The 25387-nt window shown below is 36.8% G+C and overlaps 1 protein-coding gene across 5 annotated transcripts in view; it reads left to right on the forward strand.

The window, feature by feature from the left end:
- The window catches only part of PDE3A (phosphodiesterase 3A), a 359340-nt gene that overhangs the window by 202809 nt on the left and 131144 nt on the right, over positions 1 to 25387 (forward strand). For all 5 annotated transcript variants that reach the window (XR_009689773.1, XM_061125104.1, XM_061125103.1 and 2 more), the window contains exon 2: positions 13166 to 13216. Coding sequence is in view for 4 of the 5 variants with exons in the window: in XM_061125104.1 (XP_060981087.1) it covers positions 13166 to 13216 (51 nt within the window). In the remaining variant the exon portion in view is untranslated. The remainder of the gene's footprint in view (positions 1 to 13165; positions 13217 to 25387) is intronic.

A 25387-nucleotide genomic window follows, 5' to 3' on the forward strand; every position in this document is an offset into this window, starting at 1 on the left:
AAGTGGCCAAGTAAAGAAACATCGAGGACTAGATAGGAATTGCGCTGCTCCAAGTATCCATCACCAACCCTCCCATGCCCGGGGATTGCCATCCAGTGGGCCCTGCACTCAGGGAAATGAGTAGTCCAGGCCCATCCTCCCACATGGAATCCTAGAGAGTGAAAACATAACAACTAAGGAGCTTATAAAACAAGTATGTCAAGGGAAGAATTCAAAGGGGACATGCCAAGGGTAAAGAAGAGCTTTAATTTGCTTATGAAATTGAAAGTCCTGGGCTTCTCATAGTAATTGCAGTTAAAAAGCAACCCCTGCTCTTATGCATTTTATGACTCTTGAAAAACAAAACCCATGTGTAAAGGGACAACACAATTATACTATGTACTATGACTAATACACGGGTGCCTTTGTGGCCTATGGCATATGCTTTATAAATCCTGTTGTAGTGAATAAAATTGAGTTAGAGATGGGGGAAGGGAGAATCTCTGGTCCTTGAGTATTTCTCTAGACAGTGTACTTTTTTATTTTTAATTAGTGGAGCTAATGATGAACATTTTTGGACAATTTCATACCAGAGGAAGGCAGTAAGTTCCAAATAGAGACCTAAGATTTCGAAGATGCTCTGCGGTGAGCTCCATGGGAAGGAAATACAAGAAGAGGCAATATGTGGATACATAGGGCTGATTCACTTTGCTGAACAGTAGAAAGTAACACAGCATGGGAAAGCAACTAGACTTCTAGACAATGTTTTTAAAAAATCCAATGAAATTTGAGCTGCAGGATGCTCTGCTGCTCCTCAGCTCTACCACTTCCGCTCCCATCTCACAGTCTTGTACCTTCTGTGTCTTCTCTCTTGCTTGCCCCGCCCCCAGATACCTGTCTGTCAACTCTCCCACTTTATATAGATCTCTGATAAATGTTACTTTTTCAGATAGGACTTCCCTGATCTTTGTTGTTGTGGTTGAGTTGCTCAGTCATGTCTGACTCTTTGCGAACCCATGGACTGCAGCACACCAGGCTTCCCCCATCCTTCACCATCTCCTGGAGCTTGTTCAAACTCATGTCCATTGAGTCAGTGATGCCATCCAACCGTCTCATCCTCTGTCGTCCCCTTCTCCTCCTGCCTTCAATCTTTCCCAGCATCAGGATTTCTTCTCTTTTTTTGCAGGGGTTTTGGGGGGCCGGGTGGGGGGTGGTTAGTGGGTTTCTTCTAATGAGTCAGCTCTTCACATCAGGTGGCCAAAATATTGGCACTTCAGCTTCAGCATCAGTCCTTCTGATGAATATTCAGGACTGATTTTCTTTAGGATTGACTGGTTTGATCTGCTTGCAGTCCAAAGGACTCTCAAGAGTCATCTTCAGCACCACAGTTCAAAAGCATCAATTCTTTTGTGCTCAACCTTCTTTAGGAGAAGGCAACGGCAACCCTCTCCAGTACTCTTGTCTGGAAAATCCCATGGATGCCTCAAGGAACCTATTAGGCTGCAATCCATGGGGTCTCTAGGAGTCACACACGACTAAGTGACTTCACTTTCACTTTTCATTTTCATGCATTGGAGAAGGAAATGGCAACCCACTCCAAAATTCTTGCCTGGAGAGCCCCAGGGACGGGGGAGCCTGGTGGGCTGCTGTCTATGGGGTCGCATAGAGTTGGACACGACTGAAGTGACTTAGCAGCAGCAGCAGCAGCCTTCTTTATGGTCCAACTCTCACATTCCTACCACCAGAAAAACCATAGCTTTGACTGTATGGACCTTTGTTGGCAAAGTAATGTCTCTGCTTTTTAATATGCCATCTATGTTTGTCACAGCTTTTCTTCCAAGGAGCAAGCATCTTTTAATTTCATGGCAAGCATCTTAAATGTCACTTTTTCAGAAAGGACTTCCCTGGTCTGCTGACATAAAATTAGCTCCATTGTCAGCCCCGACCCGCAGTTTCCCACCCATTCTCTATCCATTATGTTACTGTAGGCATCTTTATAGCTTTATCATCTCCTGGTTTATGTTTATTTATGTTCTATCTCTTTTAACTAAAGCTGTAAGAGCCAAGAGAATACAGATGCATATTGGTCTGTTTACTGATGATAGATTATGCCTAGAATAATTTCTTGCGTATAATAGGCATGTAAGAAATATTTGTTTAGCGAATAGTGTTAAATAAAAAGAGAGTTTTATGTTATACTTCCCTGTATGTACTATAGACTATGAATAAATATATAATAATAAATATATATTATACTATATACATAATCTTATATAAATCAGTGTATATATATTATTTTTATGTTTTCAAAAATAGTAATTTTCTTTTTTTAAATTCATTTATTTTTTATTGACATATAGTTGATTTAAAATGTATTAGATTCAGGTGTACAGAAAAGTGATTCTGATATATATATGTATAAACAGTGCTGCAGTGAACATTGGGATGCATGTATCTTTGAATTATAGTTTTCTCTGGATATATGCCCAGGAGTGAGGTTATTGGATCATACGGTGTGTGCTCAGTCGTGTTCAACTCTTTGCGACCCCATGAACTGCAGTCCACCAGGATCCCCTGCCTATAGGCTTTTACAAGCAGGAACACTGGAGTAGGGGATATGGTAGCTTGATTTTAGTTTTTTAAGGACCCTCTATACTGTTCTCCATTGTGGCTGTACCAATTTACATTCCCACCCACAGTGATGAGAAAGGTTCCATTTTTTCCACACCCTCTTTGGCATTTGTTATTTGTAGACTTTTTGATGAGGGCCATTCTGACCTGTGTAACGTGATACCTCATTTTCGTTTTAATTTGCATTTTGCTAATACTTACTGATGTTGAGCATCTCTTTTTGTGCCTTTTGTCCATCTGTTATGTCTTCTTTGCAGAAATGTATGTTTAGGTCTTCTGCCCATTTTTTGAGTTGTAGGAGCTCTTTGTACATTTTAGATATTAATCCCTTGTTGGGTGCATCATTTGCAAATATTTTCTCCCATTCTGTGGGTTTTCAACAAATGAAGTAGAAGAACGGTTTACTTGAGAGGAATGTGAGGATAATAGTGTGACTGTTACCCTCTATCATTATATTTTTTCATATTTGAAACCTCTTGCCTCTTTAAGACATGCAAAAAAAAAAATATATATATATATATAATTTTGCATTCAGTTGTGGTTTCCTACAGCTTTCATCCCTTTAGTAATAGCTCTGGTGATGCTTTTTCACCCAAGAAGTCCTTAAAAGGACATTCATGATTATAGTAACACACACAAAACAATAGGAGAACATAGCACAGGGAAAAATATAAATGAGAAAGGAAAATATTTTGCCTACAGAAACACACATTCAGCTATCTGCCTTTCTCATGATATTATTAAAAATATCTTTGCTTGGTTGAAACCATTTTGTTTCCATGCTAACTTCTCATTTGCTTCCCCTGTGAACTTTTTAAATTCCATGTTTGGCAGCAGTTTTGTTTTCCTTGGAACTAAGTACTGTGTAACATTCTGTTAGCTAAAGGCAGTGATGTAGAAATTGATTATTAAAAATAAAAGAGGAATTTATTCCATAAGGATGAAAATTACTTAGTGTCAAGGAAGTTAGGATTTTCAAAATGCTTTTTGTAACAAATTATGCTTCTTTGCAAGGAAGTATATTTTTTTTCCCTGGGAATAAATTTAAGATCTTCTTTTTACCCATCCTGATTAATGGGAACTGAGAATGAAGGAAAGGTATACAGTTTTAAAGAGAATCCCTTCTGTTTGCCATGTGTAGTCATAAACTTGGTGACCTGTATGTCCTCAAACTTCCTGGTAAGATGTTTATTAAAATATTATTACCCAGAGGAGTAATCACAGTTAAATAGCCAAGGGGGTATTTTTAATAGAAGGTGAGAGATAGACATTTTTTTCTTCCTGAATTAAGAAGCCCTGTACTCTTTATCAAACAGAATATATTTGAATTTCCTATTTATTATTCATGTTTTAGTCTTATTTTCTTTTTTTTTTAATTTTTTTTTAATTTTTATTTTTTTTTATTAGTTGGAGGATAATTACTTCACAACATTTCAGTGGGTTTTTCATACATTGATATGAATCAGCCATATCTTACTTTCTCTCTCTCTCTCCTATATTTCTAGAACTTTGTATAACAGATTATAAAATCAGAAGAATTCCTCCTCCAAAAAGAGTATCATACCATATTAATAAACTTTCTCTTTTCCCAGAGTGGCCTAGGGGGCCACTGCTATTCACTTACCTTGAACATTTAGTCCATATGAATTCAATTGCAAAAAGAAAAAAAAAAATGATTCCACAAAGTCTACTTCTGTCCATAACCCATTTCTGTCTTTCATCTAATCCCATGATAATATCAAATGACTACATTGGACATCTGCAACTTAACACTGATTCTACGTATTGATTCAAAGGATGTTTTGACTTTCTCCCTGGTGTGATATCAACATCAATTTGCACAGAATTCTGCAATTCATTGACTTAGGATGCAAGGTCTCTTCTTCAGTATTTATTATAACTGACTAATTTTTTTTTTTCATTTGTCCTGATCATTAGTAAAGAGAGTGGGGCTAGGGAGGGATCACTGTACTTTCAAAACTTTTAGTCTATGGTTCTGCTTTAATGGGAATACTGATGAGCAGTCAAATGCTTTGTTCTAATTTAAATAATCTGTAGTATTAAATAAGTCAGGCAGTTCATCATACTATGAATAGCTTTTTTAAAAATGATGCTGAAAGAATGGTGTACATTTTAGTCTTGGATCCATGATCTGAGGACAATACGGTAAAATAAGTAATGTAAATAGTGTAAACATTTCAGAGGCTATCATCTACTACTATGAAGCTGATCCTCACTCACCCCTCACCTGTGCAATGATCTTGGGAAGGAATAGAGTCCTGACACCCTAACCAGTAACCCCCACCCCACCAACCTCTTTCTCAGCATTTAATAAACAAATGCGAGAAAATACTAGAGTAAACCTCATACACTCAATACTGAGATAATGTTAAATTTTGGCTCAAATTACTTTAATGAAAAATAAGTTTTTAATGATAAAGCCCTTGTATGATTTCCTCAAGTCCAAAGGGACAAAAATGTTTTGTTACTTTCCTTTCCCTCTCTTTTTGAATAGAGGACATTCCAGCATCTCATTCACTGTTTCAGAGTTTATTATTTTTTAAATATTTTGCATAGCATGTAGATTACTGTAACTTTTAATTACCTTTAAAAAAGTAGTAGCAGTATCATTTTGAAATACCACATGCTTGGTCAACTCAGATTTTTAAAAATATTATAATAATTGTATTGATTGGAATTCCCTGGTGGCTCAGATGATAAAGAATCTGCCTGCTATGCCGGAGACTCAGGTTTAATCCCTGGGTTGGGAAGGTCTCCTGGAGAAGGGAATGACAACCCACTCCAATATTCTTGCCTGGAGAATTCAATGGACAAAGGAGCCTGGTGGGCTACAGTCCATGGGGTCACAAAGAGTCAGACACAGCTGAGCAACTAACACAAACACACACACACAATGATATTAATACATAATATAAGTATATAATGATACAATGAAATAGAATTCCTTTGGCCTAAATCTTTCTCATTAGTCTATTGTATACTGCAAGGAAATAACTCTGTCTGATTTAGTATATTTACTACTTTATAGTTTATTTAAAAAAGTCAGAGAGTGAAACTATTGAAAATTTATAAGTTTTAGTTTATAAATTATCAAATTCTCTTCTGTAATAAGTGAAGACCCAACTGAGTCACATTTGGAATGTTTTTATTGTTTGACTAAAAGCCATCCTTAAGAGAGTTATTGGCAGAGGGCAGTGAATTCTAAGTTTTTCTTATTTTAGTTCTGATCTTGGAGAAATGTTGTGTTCTTGACTTAGCACTTGTCATCATTAAATATTCTCCCTTAAATTAGTATAAGTGGATTACAAAGTATGTTTGTTATTTATTTACCTCTTTTTATTTTTATACTCATGCATAGTAGAATCTACCAAATTACCCTGCTAGTTTAAATTCACCAGTGAGAAGATAATGGTCATAACAACATTTTATAAACTATTTTCTTGAGAAGACCTAGACAAAATAGTAAGAGAGGAGAAAGTAAGCTTTCTGCTTAGAAATCATTTTTCTCTTATCAGTCTAGTACCCAAGTTTATCATCTCTTTATAATTGCCAAAGAAAGCATCTCATCTCCCTATTATAAATCAAAGATACTCCCAGAATTTCAGTAAGATGACTGAAATGTGTCAATGGTTCTGATAGTTCTAGTGAATAATTGATTAAGTATTCTTACTTTATATGTTTCTGAATCAGAATTTTTCATAGGTTAATTAATATTTAATTTATAATTAACTTTAAATTAGCATTAATGAATATTTACTGGCAGATGTATGCTAATAAATCTACAAATTGAAAAATTAAAGCATTAAGGACAGATCACCTATGCAAGCATTCAATTTTACATGATGACTGTCTTTGGCTAATTCACCCAGGATTGTGTGCTAGCCAAACTATACTTAAACCATTACAGTAATTCCAAGGCTTATAATAATTGACTTTCTTATTAAAAATGAGTAATTTAAAATTACTTAATTGTATTTTTCACTTATTATACCATGAGCATTTCTCATGTAATTTTTAAAGCTTCTAAAAGTCAAATTTTAATTGCTATGTTCTTTTGTTTTGTATACTATAATTTTTTGAATAGTTTCCCTTATGTTGGACAACACAGTGATTAGCACAGTATAACTACTGGATTTTGAAAATTTTATCTACTGATCAAAGGTATGGATATTTAATAGTATATCAGTTCAGTTCAGTTCAGTCACTCAGTCATGTCCGACACTTTGTGTCCCCATGAATCGCAGCACGCCAGGCCTCCCTGTCCATCACCAGCTCCTGAAGATTACTCAAACTCATGTCCATTGAGTCGTTGATGCCATCAAGCCATCTCATCCTCTGTCGTCCCCTTCTCCTCCTGCCCCCAAACCCTCCCAGCATCAGGGTCTTTCCCAATGAGTCAACTCTTCACATAAGGTAGCCAAATTATTGGAGTTTCAGCTTCAGCATCAGTCCTTCCAGTGAACACCCAGGACTGATCTCCTTTAGGATGGACTGGTGGGATCTCCTTGCAGTCCAAGGGACTCTCAAGAGTCTTCTCCAACACCACAGTTCAAAAGCATCAATTTTTCAGCACTCAGCTTTCTTCACAGTTCAACTCTCACATCCATACATGACCACTGGAAAAACCATAGCCTTGACTAGACCGACTTTTGTTGGCAAAGTAATGTCTCTGCGTTTTAATATGCTGTCCAGGTTGGTCATAACTTTCCTTCCAAGGAGTAAGCATCTTTTAGTTTCATGGCTGCAATCACCATCTACAGTGGTTTTGGAGCCCCAAAAAATAAAAAGTCTGACACTGTTTCCACTGTTTCCCCACCTACTTCCCATGAAGTGATGGGACCGGATGCCATGGTCTTAGTTTTCTGAATGTTGAGCTTGAAGCCAACTTTTTCACTCTCCTCTTTCACTTTCATCAAGAGGCTTTTTAGTTCATCTTCACTTTCTGCCATAAAGGTGGTGTCATCTGCATATCTGAGGTTATTGATATTTGTCCCGGCAATCTTGATTCCAGCTTGTACTTCTTCCAGCCGAGCGTTTCTCATGATGTACTCTGCATTAAGTTAAATAAGCAGGGTGACAATATACAGCCTTGACATACTCCTTTTCCTATTTGGAACCAGTCTGTTCCATGCTCAGTTCTAACTGTTGCTTCCTGACCTGCATACAGGTTTCTCAAGAGGCAGGTCAGGTGGTGGTATTCCCATCTCTTTCAGAATTTTCCACAGTTTATTGTGATCCACACAGTCAAAGGCTTTGGCATAATCAATAAAGCAGAAATAGGTGTTTTTCTGGAACTCTTTTGCTTTTTCGATGATCCAGTGGATGTTGGCAATTTGATGTCTGGTTCCTCTGCCTTTTTTAAAAACAGCTTGAACATATGGAAGTTCATGGTTCACATATTGCTGAAGCCTGGCTTGGAGAATTTTGAGCATTACTTTGCTAGCGTGTGAGATGAGTGCAATTGTGCGATAGTTTGAGCGTTCTTTGGGATTGCCTTTCTTTGAGATTGGAATGAAAACTGACTTTTTCCAGTCCTGTGGCCACTGCTGAGTTTCCAAATTTGCTGGCATATTGAGTGCAGCACTTTCACAGCATCATCTTTCAGGATTTGAAATAGATCAACTGGAATTCCATCACCTCCACTAGCTTTGTTCGTAGTGATGCTTTCTAAGGCCCACTTGACTTCATATTCCAGGATGTCTGGCTCTAGGTGAGTGATCACACCATCGTGATTATCTGGGTCGTGAAGATCTTTTCTGTACAGTTCTTCTGTGTATTCTTGCCACCTCTTCTGAATATCTTCTGCTTCTGTTAGGTCCATACCATTTCTGTCTTTTATCAAAGCCATCTTTGCATGAAATGTTCCCTTGGTATCTCTAATTTTCTTGAAGAGTTCTCCAGTCTTTCCCATTTTGTTGCTTTCCTCTATTTCTTTACATTGATCACTGAGGAAGGCTTTCTTATCTCTCCTTGCTATTCTTTGGAACTCTGCATTCAAATGGAAATACCTTTCCTTTTCTCCTTTGCTTTTCCCTTCTCTTCTTTTCACAGCTATTTGTAAGGCCTCCTCAGACAGTATTTTGCCTGTTTGCATTTCTTTTCCTTGGGGATGGTCTTGATTCCTGTCTCCTGTACAATATCACGAACCTCCATCCATAGTTCATCAGGTACTCTGTCTATCAGATCTAGTCCCTTAAATCTATTTCTCACTTCCACTGTGTAGTCATAAGGGATTTGATTTAGGTCATACCTGAATGGTCTAGTGGTTTTCCCTACTTTCTTCAATTTAAGTCTGAATTTGGCATTAAGGAGTTCATGAGTATATAGTATGTATTAAAATTAACATATATGTTGTGTGTCTATATAAGTGTGTTGTATATATATGCATGTATATCTCAGTATATATGTTTTCTATATAATAACAATATATGTGTACACTTATCTCCCTAAATCCTCACTTAATATTCAACATAAGCAATTTTCAAATAAAGTAGGCAACAGTAGTTTTTTGTTATTGTTTCTATTGAGTTTCTTTCACTTCTAATAAAATTAGTTATTTCCCGTAAAGCTCTTGACTTGATATTTATTGTGTAAATTGTCCTTATCCTTTCTTCCAGTTATCTACTAGGGTTGTGTTTCTTTAAAATGTGTAGAGTTCTTAGTGAACTGAAGATGTTATTCTTTACCTACCATTTACTGCCGACATTTTACCTGTGTGACATTTGTGAAAGCACTTGAAGGTTTAGGTATCCTGATCAGTTGATCTGACTTTTTTTAAAATTTGAAAAATCTTTTTTTTTATTATAAGATAGTTTAAGTATTTGTTTTCCTTTTGTTCTGATACTTACAGTTTAATCTTTTTAAAATAACTTTTTATCTACCTAGAGTTTATGTATCTTATATGGTTCGGCTCCATAATTTTTTCTTTTTTCTATTGATCGAATAATTCATCAAAAACTCATTAATTTTTGTGTTTTCTTTTTCATGTTTTGTTACTACATATACTTGAATTTATTTCAGAACTGTACACTACATTTCATTCATTTATATTTTGAGTCATGAATCATTATCCTATAATTTGAATTAAATTTTATTATTTTAATGTACTTTAATAACCACTAGGGCATATTTACCCCTTCTCATACTTTGATTCTTGGTTTTTTCTCTAAGATAAAATTTAGGTTCTTTTTTTTTTTCAATATCTTTAAAAAATGCAGACAACGTTTGATTGAAATTGAGTTAAACCTATAAATTTATTTGGGTAGAAATGAACACAATTTATTGAATTAACTTCTCAAACAGGAGCATTTTATGTTCATCAGTGAAGCTTTACCATTTCCTGTGTATGATTATCAAACATTTCTTGATAATGTTCAAGAGCATATTACTTTTTGTTGCTATTATGAACAGTTTCTCTGTCTTTTGTTGTATCTACTGAGGAGTCAGTGCTATTGAATAGAAAAACTAATATATATATAAACATGCTTTACAATATGTCTTGTTAGCATAACAGCTTCTTATTGGTAAGGAGTTTTTTAATTGGTACACATGACTAGTGAGTGACTAGACAGAGAAATGGAATTTTGTTCCTCTTGGTTGATACCTTGCATTTTCTTAATATTCTTCATGGTAAATGTTATTTTTGGCAAATAGATATCATGATCTGAAGCAAAGTAGCCCAGTGCTGTTACAACCCTGGAAATAACTCTATAATATCTTATAGTCTGTGTTTTTATAAAAATCTATATTTGTAACTTTGGGGGCATATTTCAGATTAAATAATTTTTGCTCCTTAGAACTCTCATATTTTTGTGATTTATCAAAACAATTTAAAATTATTGAAATATTTTGGCCTTCTGGTTCTTATCATTTTTGACAGTAGGCTAGGCTACACTAGTAGATTTCTGCAGGATATTTTGTTAATAAACTAGAAGCTTATGCCATGCAAATAAAGCTTAACATGGTATAACATCTCTCTAGAATGTTCCTGACAAAGACTAGGAAAGCTGTACATTAGCAGACTTGTTTAGTCACACAGTGATATTAAAATATCTTCAAAACAATGAGTAATTGAAATATTAGCTATCAAGTCAGAAGTTGATTTTATTTTTCAATCTGTTTGCAGGACACAAGTTAACCTTAAAAATGCATTCTAATATATAGTAGGTACAGACAAATACTTTTTGATTCCACTATACAAGGTACTTAGAATTGTTAAATTCATACAATCAGAAAGTGCATTGTTAGATGCAAGGGGTAGGGGCAAGGTTGGGGAGGACTTAGTGTTTAATGGGGACAGTGTCAGTTGAGGAAAGTGAAAGATTAGGGAGATGGCTGATGGTGAGAGTTGCACAACAATGTGAATGAACTTAGTGCCATAGGAATATACAGTTTAAATATGGTTAAAATAGCATGCTATGTGACTTTTACCACAATAAAAAAGAATTTTTAAAAAGAGCTATATTACTTTAGATATGTTAATTTATATTCGTGAGGGCTATTTGATACCTTACTGTTAAAACATAGGTTTGAAAAAGCCTATTATTCTTTAAAAGAAAGAGTAGAAATTGTTGCCATGTAAATAGGTATCATTTAATTTACTGTCAAGAATTTTCTGGCAAGATTTTAATTTACTGGCAAGAATACACAGAAGAACTATACAAAAAAGATCTTCATGACCAAAATAATCATGATGGTGTGATCACTCATCTACAGCCAGACATCCTGGAATACGAAGTCAACTGGGTCTTAGGAATCATCACTACTAACAAAGCTAGTGGAGGTGATAGAATTCCAGTTGAGCTATTTCAAATCCTAAAAGATGATGCTTTGAAAGTGCTGCACTCAATATGTCAGCAAATTTGGAAAACTCAGCAGTGGCCACAGGACTGGAAAAGGTCAGTTTTCATTCCAATCCCAAAGAAAGGCAATGCTAAAGAATGCTCAAACTACTGCACAATTGCACTCATCTCACACTCTAGCAAAATAATGCTCAAAATTCTCCAAGCCAGGCTTCAACTGTACATGAATATCTAGATGTTCAAGCTGGTTTTAGAAAAGGCAGAGGAACCAGAGATCAAATTGCCAGCATCCGTTGGATCATCAAAAAAGCAAGAGAGTGCCAGAAAAACATCTACTTCTGCTTTATTAACTATGCCAAAGCCTTTGACTGTGTGAATCACAACAAATTGTAGAAAATTGTCCAAGAGATGGGAATACCAGACCACCTGACCTACCTCTTGAGAAATCTGTATGCAAGTCAGGAAGCAACAGTTAGAACTGGACATGGAACAACAGACTAGTTCCAAATTAGGAAAGGAGTACATCAAGGCTGTATATTGTCTTCCTTTTTATTTAACATATATGAAGAGTACATCATGAGAAATGCTGGGCTGGATGAAGCACAAGCTGGAATCAAGATTGCTGGGAGAAATGGCTATAACCTCAGATATGCAAATGACACCACCCTTATGGCAGAAAGCAAAGAAGAACTAAAGAGCTTCTTGATGAAAGTCAAAGAGGAGAGTGAAAAAGTTGGCTTATAACTCAATATTCAGAAAACTAAGATCATGGCATCCGGTCCCATCACTTCATTTCAAATAGATGGGGAAACAGTGGAAACAGTGAGAGACTTTATTTTTTGGGGCTCCAAAATCACTGCAGATGGCGACTGCAGCTGTGAAATTAAGAAACTTGCTCTTGGAAGAAAAATTATAACCAACCTGGACAGCATATTAAAAAGCAGAGACATTATTTTGCCAACAAGGGTCCATCTAGTGAAAATTATGGTTTTTCAAGTAGTCATGTATGGATGTGAGGGTTGGACTGTAAAGAAAGCTGAGTGCCAAAGAATTGATGCCTTTGAACTGTTATGTTGGAGAAGACTCTTGAGAGTCCCTTGGAGCATAAAGAGATCAAGCCAGTCCATCTTAAAGGAGATCAATCCTGAATATTCATTGGAAGAACTGACGCTGAAGCTGAAACTCCAATATTTTGGTCACCTGATGTGAAGAACTGACTCATTTAAAAGACCCTGATGCTGGGAATGATTGAACGCAGAAGGAGAAGGGGATGACAGAGGATGAGATGGTTGAATGGCATCACTAACTCAATGGACGTGAGTTTGAGTAAGCTCTGGGAGTTGGTGATGAATAGGGAAACCTGTTGCAATCCATGGGGTCACAAAGAGTCAGACACGACTGTGTGACTGAACTGAACTGAATTGAATTTACTGTCATTACTATATTGTCCTGACCTCTGGGGCTTCCCTCCTACCAGTGTAGGAGTCGTAAGAGAAGCAGGTTTGATCCCTGGGTTGGGAAGATTCCCTGGAGGAGTGCATGGCCCCCCACTCTAGTACTCTTGTCTGGAGAATCCCACGGACAGAGGAGTCTGGCAGGCTAAAGCTATTTAATACGTTACTATTATAACATAGGTTTCAAAAGTCTATTATTCTATAAAAGAAAGACTATAAATTGTTGGCATATAAAATAGGTATCATTTAATTTACTGTCATTATTATTTTGTCTTACAGCTCATGGGGCATTCAGAATGGGACCACAAACGAGGGCCACGAGGATCACAGGTAAGTTTCTTTTCCTTTTTTGCATTTTGTTGCTTAACACTTGGAGCCATGGCTTTTCTGAAACTCAAGAAATAAAGACAGAGAAGAAGAGGCACAGCAGTCATGCCATTTGTTTTTATTTAAGTTAGCTGTAATTAAAGTCTGGTTTCAGATCCCAAGGGCAGATATCAGTATATTCCTCTGAAGAGCTTTTTAGGATCCCAGATTGGTTGTGTTCGTGTTCCTCTGAATAGAGATTTTCTATTCATCTCATCTCTGCAGAACTTATTTTGATCAGCAACCTACTCTCTTGATTTTATTCACTTCCTTTGATAATTTTCCTATGTATTTCTTCTTGTCTCTATCTTCCTGGTTTTGGTTAAATATTTTGAAATATAATCACAGTAAACCCTGAACTAATTAGAGATTTTGTCTCTAAATGAACTGTCTTCATCTTAGGGAAATAGATGAAAGGACCTATTATTTAGAAAAAGAAACAAATTATAAACCTTTCTATATTACCAGACTGTTCTCATTGTCTTACTTTATGTCTTAGGCAAGGAGAAATCTTCCATGACGCATTTATGCTTTTTAATGACCTAATTAGACAATGTGGGTTTGTTTTGCTTTCAAAATTACTTTGCCTGACAGAATAAAGGCTGAATTTTACACTGAGAAAATTATCTCTCCTCCTAGGGTACTTTGTGAAGAAATAGAAAAATCACTTTTCTCTTAGTTGCCTGCACTTACCTGACTATAAACATGCCAAATAAAAAATGACACTAAAAATATGGTTAAGAGAAAGAGAATTGGATGTGCATTAATGCATATGAAAAATCATTTTGAAATATGAAATTCTCCCCAGGGTTTTACCAAGTTGACATGACCTGTGCTGTCATTAAGTTTTCATAGATAACAGCTTAATTTAGGTCACTGAGAAAGTACAACCAAGTCAGTCAGTTGTTTTTAGTGGCAAGTTTAATAGCTGTGTTTTCATTTCTGTCTGATATCAATTTGATGAGTAGATAATATAAATCAGTCCAACTAAATCAACATTATCCAGAAGAATTTAGGTCTCACTTTCCCTTACTCTTACTTCTCCCTTTCTATTTTCTCCAACAACGCGCCCTCTGTACACATTTAATATGTTAAATCAGAATTTGCTGCCAGATTGGTAATGAATACATGGTAAATTATGTGTAATTCTAGACCTATCAAAGGTAAAGATGAGCAACAGCAAGAAACCCCAGGTTTCTGGGATAAGGGGGCTTCCCAGGTAGCATAGTGGTAGAGAATCCATCTGCCAATACAAGAGACACAAGAGATGTGGGTTTGATCCCCTGGCTCAGGAAAATCCCCTGGAGGACAAAATGGCAACCCATTCCAGTATTCTTGCCTGAAATAGTCCATGGACAGAGGAGCCTGATGGGCTACAGTCCATGGGGTCACAAAGAGTCGGACATGATTTAGCAACTAAACAGCAATAGAGTATACCTTTATCTCACCTTGATTCTTAACTCAGATAAAAATTGTCAATGTCAAAAGCAAAAACAGTATGTATACATATAACTGATTCAGATTGTTGTACAGAAAAACTTACACAGCATTGTAAAGCAATTATACTCCAATTAAAAAGCAAATAAGTGTTTTGAAAAGCAAGAACACGCACCCCAAAATTTAAAAGATACCAATTACAACAGAATAGTTTATTTGGAAATTCTAGGTAAATTAAGCACAGAGTAAAACCTCTAATTCTAATTCCCCACCAGAGGGGGCAAAACAGAACAGACTTTTGAACTCTGTGGGAGAATGTGAGGGTGGGATATTTCAAAAGAACAGCATGTATACTATCTATGGTGAAACAGATCACCAGCCCAGGTGGGATGCATGAGACAAGTGCTCGGGCCTGGTGCACTGGGAGGACCCAGAGGAATCGGGTGGAGAGGGAGGTGGGAGGGGGGATCGGGATGGGGAATACGTGTAAATCTATGGCTGATTCACATCAATGTATGACAAAACCCACTGAAATGTTGTGAAGTAATTAGCCTCCAACTAATAAAAAAAAAAAAAAAAAAAAAGACACTGTATTTATGTTGTAGATCATTGAACTCTTCTTATCTTGCTACTACTTCCTTGAACAATATGTCTAAAGCCTTTCGGCCATTTGAAAGGAATTGCTGACTGCATTTGAATACAGACCTCTAAGTATTTTACTAATACCACAAGGCCTCACTCAAATACCATCTCTTTAGGAAAAGAAAAGATTTAGTTTAATTGAAGACAGGTTTTTGACCACTTACTATGTGGACGGCACTGTGGTAGGTCTCAGTCTGAGGGAAAACCCAGTGACAAGCTTATTGTGTTCTGAGAGCTTACAAGGTATAGTTTGAAACTGAGCAATACTTGAGTAGATAATTTGCCTATAAGGCAGAGTGGTAGATATAAAATTAATTATATAAACAAAATATGATAAAAGTTTAGGTGGGGCAGATTGTTGATTTATGCCTAGTAGAAATGGGAAAATTTGGTGGTGTCTGAGGTGAGCCTTCAAGGTTGTGTTATAAGATTTTAGAAGTGTAGAGAGGGAAAGGAAAAAGCCTAAGGAAAAAGCCTGAGGAAAAAGTCTGAACTGGCAAAGTGTGGGGTTGTTTGGATATGTGTGAACTTTCTTTATAACTGCTTTATAAAACCTGACTGGCTAGGGACTGTTGCAGGAACTCCTGTGAAGGAATGATCCGGAGAATGTCATTTTTTTTTTTTTTATTAGATGAGGAAGAAGTAAGGAGGGTCAGGAGTTTGAAATCCTGCACTTCACAGATGAGTGCCAGTAACCCAGACCTGTTCACAGGGAAAATAGTGAGATTAGTGTTCGCAATGTTGAGTGAGAAGTGAAGATGGCAATCCCAAAAGGGAATTTCAGACGGATACTTGAGATGCTGTTCTGGGCTCTGTAGTCAGATGAAAGGGCTTCTCTGGTGGCTCAGCAGTAATGCATCTGCCTGCAATGCAGAAGACCATCTACAAGGTAGGCGACATGGGTTCGATCCCTGGGTCAGGAAGATCCCTGGGAGAAGGAAATGGCAACCCACTCCAGTATTCTTGCCTGGGAAATTCCATGGACAGAGGAGCTTGGAGACCTCCAGTCCATGGGGTCACAAGAGTTGGATATGACTTAGTGACTGATCCACCACCACAGCCATATGAGAGCAGATGTCAACTAAAGAGTACCAGGCATACATGTGATAATAGAGTTACATCAGGCAATAGATCCCAGAAGAACATGAAAAGAGAAAAACAGAAGAAAGGCTGATTCTTGAGGGAGGCTCAGCGTACAGGCTGAGAGGAGCCTGGGGAGGGAGTTAAAACATACACACGGGCTCAGTGGCGACCAGAGGAAGGAGAACTAATGCAGAATTGAAAGTAGTGAGCATGCTGATAAGTTACACCCCAAAGAGGGCTGAGACCACAAACACAGGTTCAAGCAAACAAAAAAAACATGGGAAATTCTATTGAGTGTAGTGATGAGCAGGGCATTAGTGGGCTCTGAGAATGCACTTGCAGTCAAGCAGTGGTGGAAAGCAGAATACAGAAATTAAGAAGAGAATTAGTGTGAGGTGGGGTTTCCCTGGTGGTTCAGTTGGTAAAGAATCTGCCTGCAATGCAAGAAATCTAGGTTGGATCCCTGGGTCAGGAAGATTCCCTGAAGAAGGGAATGGTTGCTCACTCCAATATTCTTTCCAGGAGAATTCTATGGACAAAGGACCCTAGCAGACTACAGTCCATGGGTTCACAGAGTCGCACACGACTAAATGACTAACACATTCACTTAACTTTCACTTTTTGGTGTGAGATAGTGGAAAGGTCTCTTGGAGGAGTTTTGTTTTAAAAGAAAAGTAGAATTAAGAAAGAGGTGAAAAATGACAAGGTCCCAGTATATGGCAGTGAACTATATTCAATATCCTTTGATTAACCATAATGGTAAAGAATATAAAAAAGAATGGTGATGGTTTAGTTGCTAAGTCATGTCAGACTCTTGAGACCCCATGGACCATTCAATATCCTGTGATTAACCATAATGGTAAAGAATATAAAAAAGAATACATGTGTGTATAACTGAATCACTTTGCTGTAGAGCAGAGATTAATACAACATTGTAAATCAGCTATACTTCAGTAAAAAAATAAATAGCAATAGAAGTAAGGAAAATTTTTTTTATGCCAAGGTGAGATATATGTCTTAATAACTGTTGATGGCAAAGAGAATCAGTGTAGAGGAGAAAACACTGGAAGTTCTCAATAGTGACCTATTTAAGGACTGAGAAAATAGTGTAGTTCAGGGCAGGGAATGCACTTTCTCTCAAAGTGGTCCTTTCACACCCATTTATATATTTTTCTTACCCTCCACTAGTCCCTACCCTGAACTATACCATTTACTCTAATTCAGAAAAACTGACAATGTTCTTAAATGAATTATTAGGTAGATCCAACAATAAGCACTAATAAAGAAGCTTTGGAAAGAAAGTAGAGAAATTTATACCAGAACAGGAGACAATAAATGGGGACAGGTAGTACAAAAATGAAATGTTGTTTAGTCACTAAGTCATGTCCAACTCTTGCAACCTCGTAGACTGTAGCCCACCAGGTTCCTCTGTGCATGGAGTTTCCCAGGTGAGAAGACTGGAGTGGGTTGCCAATTCCCGCTCTAAGGAACCTTCCAACCCAGGGATCACACTCACATCTCCTGCACTGCAGGCAGATAATTTTACCCCTGGGGCTTCCCTGGTGGCTAAGCTAATAAAGAAACTGCCTGCAGTGTGGGAGACCTGGGTTCAATCCCTGGTTTGGGAAGATCCCCTGGAGAAGGGATTGGCTACCCACTCCAGTACTCTTGCCTGGAGAATTCCATGGACAGAGGAGGCCTAGTAAGCTACAGTCCATGGGGTCACAAAGATTCAGATGTGACTGAGCGATTTTCACTTTCTTTTACCAATGAGCCACTGGGGAAACACTGCGAGCCTGATGACTTCAGTTTTCTTGGTAGAGAAAGAGTATATAAACTTGGGGATATTACAGTGGAAAAACTTGAATGGCAGAAAATATATGGAGTACACTTGTTTTAGGTTTCCAAAAATGGGGACTGACTTGATGTGTGAGCATCAATAAATACCTGATAGATAGCAGCGGACTGTCACACGTGTGAGGGGCAGCCTGCAAGACATATATTGGTGTTTTTCATGTAAAAAACACCAATATATGTCTTGCACTGTTTTTACCCTTCAAGGAGTCAAAGACAAACTAAAACAATTTTGTCCTTCAGGAAGGAAGTATATCGTTTTATCTAAAGTCAGTATTAGCTAGGAGGAAAAAAAAAATGATCAGCTCGTATTGAGAACATTCATCATGACCAGGATAAAGTTAAACTTCTGACTTTCCTCCTGTGTGCTTTCTAGACAGAAGTTTTTTCTCCAATTTGATGTCATCTTCCAAAATTGTATTATCACAAATAATTAAGTGTACCTTTCCTATAAAATGCTTATAGAACAATGAATATCTTTAAGTTAAATTCAGCTCTTAATTGTATATGACTCTTCAAACTCAGTAATAATTTAGTTAACATTTATTTATTTACTGTATTCTCAATAATTCTGTGACATAATTTGTCAGCTCACTCACACATTTAGGTTTACTTCTTCCTTTTTTTTTTTCTTTTAGTATAAGCTCTCAAATACTAGATCATCCAAATTAGGGAAGATGCTAAATGATATATAAACTTCAGCAGCAGGCAGAGCTCTTTTTCTGGCAACATTCCCAGTAATACCAAATGAAGTCAGAGGATAAAATTCTCAGAAGGCAATTACGTGTTTTTCTTGTTTTGTTTTCTCTTTGCTATAAATTCTTGAAGAAAACTTTTCAGTGGAAAGTTAAGAGAGATAATAGAAAGTTGTTCTCCTTTGAAAAGCTTACAAGAGGTAAGAGGGCATTGAGGGAACCAACAGTTTCCTTGTTACTTAGCTAAGAGTCTTTGTGGGAAAAGATCACTTTGATTTGTGAATTATACTAGGAATTTTAATGTACTGGGAATGTACTAGGAACATTTTAATGTACTAGGAACCAGTGGGCCTGTATTTATCAATAGTTGGAAGCTAGCAGGTTCTTCCGTCATTTAGTGCATTTTTGATACCTGAAACTGTCAGCAGAGATGAACAGATTCTGTAGTCAGTGTGTGTGAGTGTGTGTCTGTGTGTAGTATATATACACTAATAATATATATACTAGCAACCAAACTTTATCAATTACACCTAAGACCACTTTTTGAAGATACAACTTATATGTGATACGTTTAGTCTTCAAATAATTGAGGTATATTTTTAGACAAGAAATTCTGACTTGTCTTTCTAAGTGATTGAATTATAGTATGTACAACGCAAGAAAATAGCTGAATTTTCTGGTGGGGAAAAAGGTAATAGGTAGCAATAGACTTTTAGTTTGCTTAAAAATGAAATGGAATCTCCACACTGTTTTCCATAGCGGCTGTACTAGTTTGCATTCCCACCAACAGTGTAAGAGGGTTCCCTTTTCTCCACACCCTCTCCAGCATTTATTGCTTGTAGACTTTTGGATAGCAGCCATCCTGACTGGCGTGTAATGGTACCTCATTGTGGTTTTGATTTGCATTTCTCTAATAATGAGTGATGTTGAGCATCTTTTCATGTGTTTGTTAGCCATCTGTATGTCTTCTTTGGAGAAATGTCTGTTTAGTTCTTTGGCCCATTTTTTGATTGGGTCATTTATTTTTCTGGAATTGAGCTGCAGGAGTTGCTTGTATATTTTTGAGATTAATCCTTTGTCTGTTTCTTCATTTGCTATTATTTTCTCCCAATCTGAGGGCTGTCTTTTCACCTTACTTATAGTTTCCTTTGTAGTGTAAAAGCTTTTAAGTTTCATTAGGTCCCATTTGTTTAGTTTTGCTTTTATTTCCAATATTCTGGGAGGTGGGTCATAGAGGATCTTGCTTTGATTTATGTCGGAGAGTGTTTTGCCTATGTTCTCCTCTAGGAGTTTTATAGTTTCTGGTCTTACATTTAGATCTTTAATCCATTTTGAGTTTATTTTTGTGTATGGTGTTAGAAAGTGTTCTAGTTTCATTCTTTTACAAGTGGTTGACCAGTTTTCCCAGCACCACTTGTTAAAGAGGTTGTCTTTTTTCCATTGTATATCCTTGCCTCCTTTGTCAAAGATAAGGTGTCCATAGGTTCGTGGATTTATCTCTGGGCTTTCTATTCTGTTCCATTGATCTATATTTCTGTCTTTGTGCCAGTACCATACTGTCTTGATGACTGTGGCTTTGTAGTAGAGTCTGAAGTCAGGCACGTTGATTCCTCCAGCTCCATTCTTCTTTCTCAAGATTACTTTGGCTATTCGAGGTTTTTTGTATTTCCATACTAACTGGAAATAGAACTGCCATATGACCCAGCAATCCCACTCCTGGGCATACACACTGAGGAAACCAGATCTGAAAGAGACACGTGCACCCCAATGTTCATCGCAGCACTGTTTATAATAGCCAGGACATGGAAGCAACCTAGATGCCCATCAGCAGATGAATGGATAAGGAAGCTGTGGTACATATACACCATGGAATATTACTCAGCCATTAGAAAGAATTCACTTGAACCAGTCCTAATGAGATGGATGAAGCTGGAGCCCATTATACAGAGTGAAGTAAGCCAGAAAGATAAAGAACATTACAGCATACTGACACATGTATATGGAATTTAGAAAGGTGATAACGATAACCCTATATGCAGAACAGAAAAAGAGACACAGAAAAAAAGAACAGACTTTTGAACTTTGTGGGAGAATGTGAGGGTGGGATATTTCAAAAGAACAGCATGTATACTATCTATGGTGAAACAGATCACCAGCCCAGGTGGGATGCGCGAGACAAGTGCTCCGGCCTGGTGCACTGGGAAGACCCAGAGGAATCGGGTGGAGAGGGAGGTGGGAGGGGGGATCGGGATTGGGAATACATGTAAATCCATGGCTGATTCATATCAATGTATGACAAAACCCACTGGAAAAAAAAATAAAAAAAAAAATAAAAAAAAATGAAATGGAAATATAATACACTACAATTTATGGGATGTATTAGGTTGGCCAAACAGTTTATTCAGGTTTTCTGTAACATCTTACAGTAAAACCCACATGAATTTTTTTTGGCCAATCCAATAGCAAAAGCAGTTCTAAGAAAGCAGTTCCTGGAGATAAATGCCTACCTCTATGAATAATTATATGCCAGCAAACTGAGCAACTTGGAAGCAATGGATGACTTCTTAGGGGCATACAGAACAACGTACAAAGACTGAACCATGAAGAAACAGAAAATCTGAACAGACCAATAATTTAAAACCTTCCAACAAAGAAAAACCAAGGCCAGAAGGTTTCACTAGTGAATTCCACTAAACATCAGCAACAACTTCTGCCAATCCTTATGAAAGTCTTCCAAAGAATGGAAGAGGTGGGAATACTTCTGAATTCACTTTATGATGCCAGCATTATTTTGATACCAAAACCAGAAAAGGACCTGAGAAGTGTAAGTCATTACTCTCATGAACATAAGTGCGACAGTCCTCAACAAAATATTAGTAAACTGAATTCAGCAATACATGAAAACGATCATACACCATGATCAAGTGGAATTTATTCCAGGGAAGCAAGGATAGTTCCACATCTGCAGATCAGCCAGAGTGACATACGACATTAACAGAATAGAGAATAAGATTCTTATGATCATCTCAATAAATGCAGAAAAGTAATTGACAAAATTCAACATCCGCTTATGATATAAAAAATAAAACCTCTCAACAGTGTGGTTATAGGGGTAAAATGCCTCGATATCCTAAAGGCCAGATGTGACAAACTCAGAGCTGACATCTCACTATATCAGCCTTTCCTCTTAGAACAGGAACATGACAAGGATCCCCACTCTCTCCTCTTTTATTCAACATAGTATGGAAGGTCCTAGCCAGAGCAATTAAGCAAGAAAATAAATAAAAGGCATCCAAATTGGAAAGGAAGAAGTAAAATTGTTACTATATACAGATGACATGATATCAGATCTAGAAAACCCTAAGTGAAAATGAAAAGTTGCTCAGTCGTGTCCGACTCTTTGCGACCCCATGGACTGTAGCCTACCAGGCTACTCCGTCAGTGGGATTTTCCAGGCAAGAGTACTGGAATGGGTTGCCATTTCCTTCTCCAGGAGATCTTCCAAACCCAAGGATTGAACCCTGGTCTCCCGCATTGTAGGCTTTACCGCTTTACCATCTGAGCCACCAGGGAAGTCGGAAAACCCTGAAGACTTCATCAGAAAGCTGTTAGGACTAATTAACAAATGCATTGAAGTTTCAAAATATAAAATGAATACCAAAAATTCTGTTGTTTCTTTACAATAATAACAAAGTATCAGAAATAGAAATAAAGAAAGCAGTTCCACTGACAATGCATCAAAAATAACAAAATACCAAAGAATAAATTTAACCAAGGAGGTGAAAGAACTATGTATAGATAGTTACAAGACATTAATGAAAGCAATTGAAGAAGACACAAAGAAATGGAAAGTATTCTGTGCTCATAAATTAGAAGAATTAGTATTGTTAAAGTATCCATAATATCCAAATCAATCTACATATTCAGTGCAATCCCTATTGAATTTCCAGTGGTATTTTTCAGAGAATATAATAGACATTCCTAAAATTTGTATGTAACTAAAATATTTCAAATAGCCAAGCAATCTTGAGGAAGAAGAATAAAGCTTAGTATATCACACTCCCTTATTTCAAACTATATTACAAAGATGTAGTAATCAAAGGACTTCTCTGGTGGCTCAGAGGTAACGAATCTGCCTGCAATGCGGGAGCCATAGAGACACAGATTCGATCATGGGTCGGGATGATTCCCTGGAGGAGGGCATGGCAACCCACTCCAGTATTCCTGCCTGGAGAATCCTATGGACAGAGGAGCCTAGCAGACTAAAGTTCATGGGGTCGCAGAGAGTTGGACACAACTGAAGTGACTTGGTAGGCATAGTAATCAAAACTATGGTATTACATTAAAAACAAGCACACAGGTCAATGGAACAGAGTAGAGAGCCCAGAAATAAACCCTCACGTATATTTATGACAAAGGAGCCAAGAATATACAAAGAGGATAGGACAGTCTCCTTAATAAATGGTGTTGAGAAAATTGAAGAACCACACACAAACATATAAACCTGGACCACTCTCTTACACAACATACAAACGTTAATTCAAAATGGATTAAAGACTTGAAGGTAAGACCAGAAAACTCTAGAAGATAAGTGGCAACCTCCTTGATTTAGATTGTGGTAATGATTTTTTTTAATGCCCAAAGCAAATGCAATAAAAGCAGAAATAAACAAGCAGTACTGTATCAAGCTAAAAATCTTCCTCACAGCAAAAGAAATCATAAGCAAAATGAAAAGACAGCCTACTGAATAGGGGGAAATATTTACAAATCATGTATCTAACAAATGGCTAATACCCAAAATATATAAAGAGCTTATACAACACAATAGCAAGACAAAAACAATTTGATTTTAAAGTGAGTAGAATATTTGGATCATCATTTTTACCAAAGAAGGTATACAGATGCCCAACAGGTACGTGAAAAGATGCTCAACATCACTAATCATCAGGGAAATGTAAATCAAAACCACACTGAATTATCACCTGTTAGAATTACGTATCAAAAAAAGACAACAAGCAAATGCTGGCAAGATGTAGAGTAAAGAAGACCTTTGTGCACTGTTGATGGAAATGTAAATGAGTGCAACCACTATGGAAGACAATGGTTTTTCCACAAATTAAAAATATAACCACCAAATTCCACTTCTAGGTGTTTATTCAAAGAAAATGAAAACATTTATTGAAAAATATATATGCACCCCCATGTTCACTGCAGCATTATTTTCCATAGCCAGGAAGTGTCTTTTAGTGGATGAATGGATAAAGATGTAGTATATGTACACAATGGAACATTACTCAGTCATAAAAAATAATGAAATCTTGTCATTTGTGACAACATGAAGGGACCTTGAAGGCACTAAACTAAGTGAAATAAGTCAAACATAACAAATACTATAGGAACTCTCTTATATGAGGAATTAAAAAAAACCTCATAGATACAAGGGACAGACTGATGACTGCAAGGAATGGGAAGTGTGAGAAGTGAGTGAACTCTTTTTTCTAAATATTTTTTAGTTTCAATAAATTGATATCAATTTTTTTAAATTAAAAATTATCTTTGGTATCTTCTTTGGTAGCATGACTTTAATTACCACATACTAGAAGCTCCAAACTAGAAAGCTTCTACAATAAGAAACTTCTAAGAGTATTTTAAGTCTCAAGGATTAATTTTGATTGGAAGTTATTATCATTCAGTATCTTGTCTACTTGGGTATTCAGGAGAATGGATCTGTTAATAATAGCTACTAAAGATGATGAACCGAATATTTGCCTCTTAGTGAATCTAATTTAGTAATAGACCATTTCTTTCTCAGTTAAATCATTTTTTTAATAGGAGAATGTAAAGAGTAATTTAAATGCCTTCTAGGCATACCTGGAATAATGTTATATAAATTTACTACTATTAATTCCATATAACACATTTTAGAAAGACTGCCTTCCAGATTTCCCTATAATTTATTCCAGGGGATTAGTATGAGCAGCCTGGGAGTTCATTATTACATCACCCAAATGCCTGATGTGTTAGCAAGGGTAATTCATGCCCTCAATGAAGCTGGCTGCCCGTGTTAGTTTTTTGTTTTTTTTTATTCCAAACATAGTGTTTTTTTATTTGCATTGCCTTCTCCTTTTTTTCCACTTTTCCATTTATTAATCTAATAACTATTGCCACTGGTTTAGAAATTGTTCCAATAATAATTTTATTTTTTGGCTCCCCTCCAAGAAAAGTTTTTGCTTTTATTGTTGTGAAATTCATTTGAATTTTGTTTATATAGACAGAGTCACATGCCAAATATTTGTCTGGGCCCTATGCATGTTAGGACTGGCCTTGTCCTTGTGCCCATGAGTGGCAGGGGAGGACCTGCTTGTTTAGTATTTGTTGAACGACGCTTGTATCTTGAAGACTGCACATCACGTGCATGTCACAT

Source organism: Dama dama, chromosome 22 (assembly GCF_033118175.1).
Source record: "Dama dama isolate Ldn47 chromosome 22, ASM3311817v1, whole genome shotgun sequence".
NCBI classification, from domain to species: Eukaryota; Metazoa; Chordata; class Mammalia; order Artiodactyla; family Cervidae; genus Dama; species Dama dama.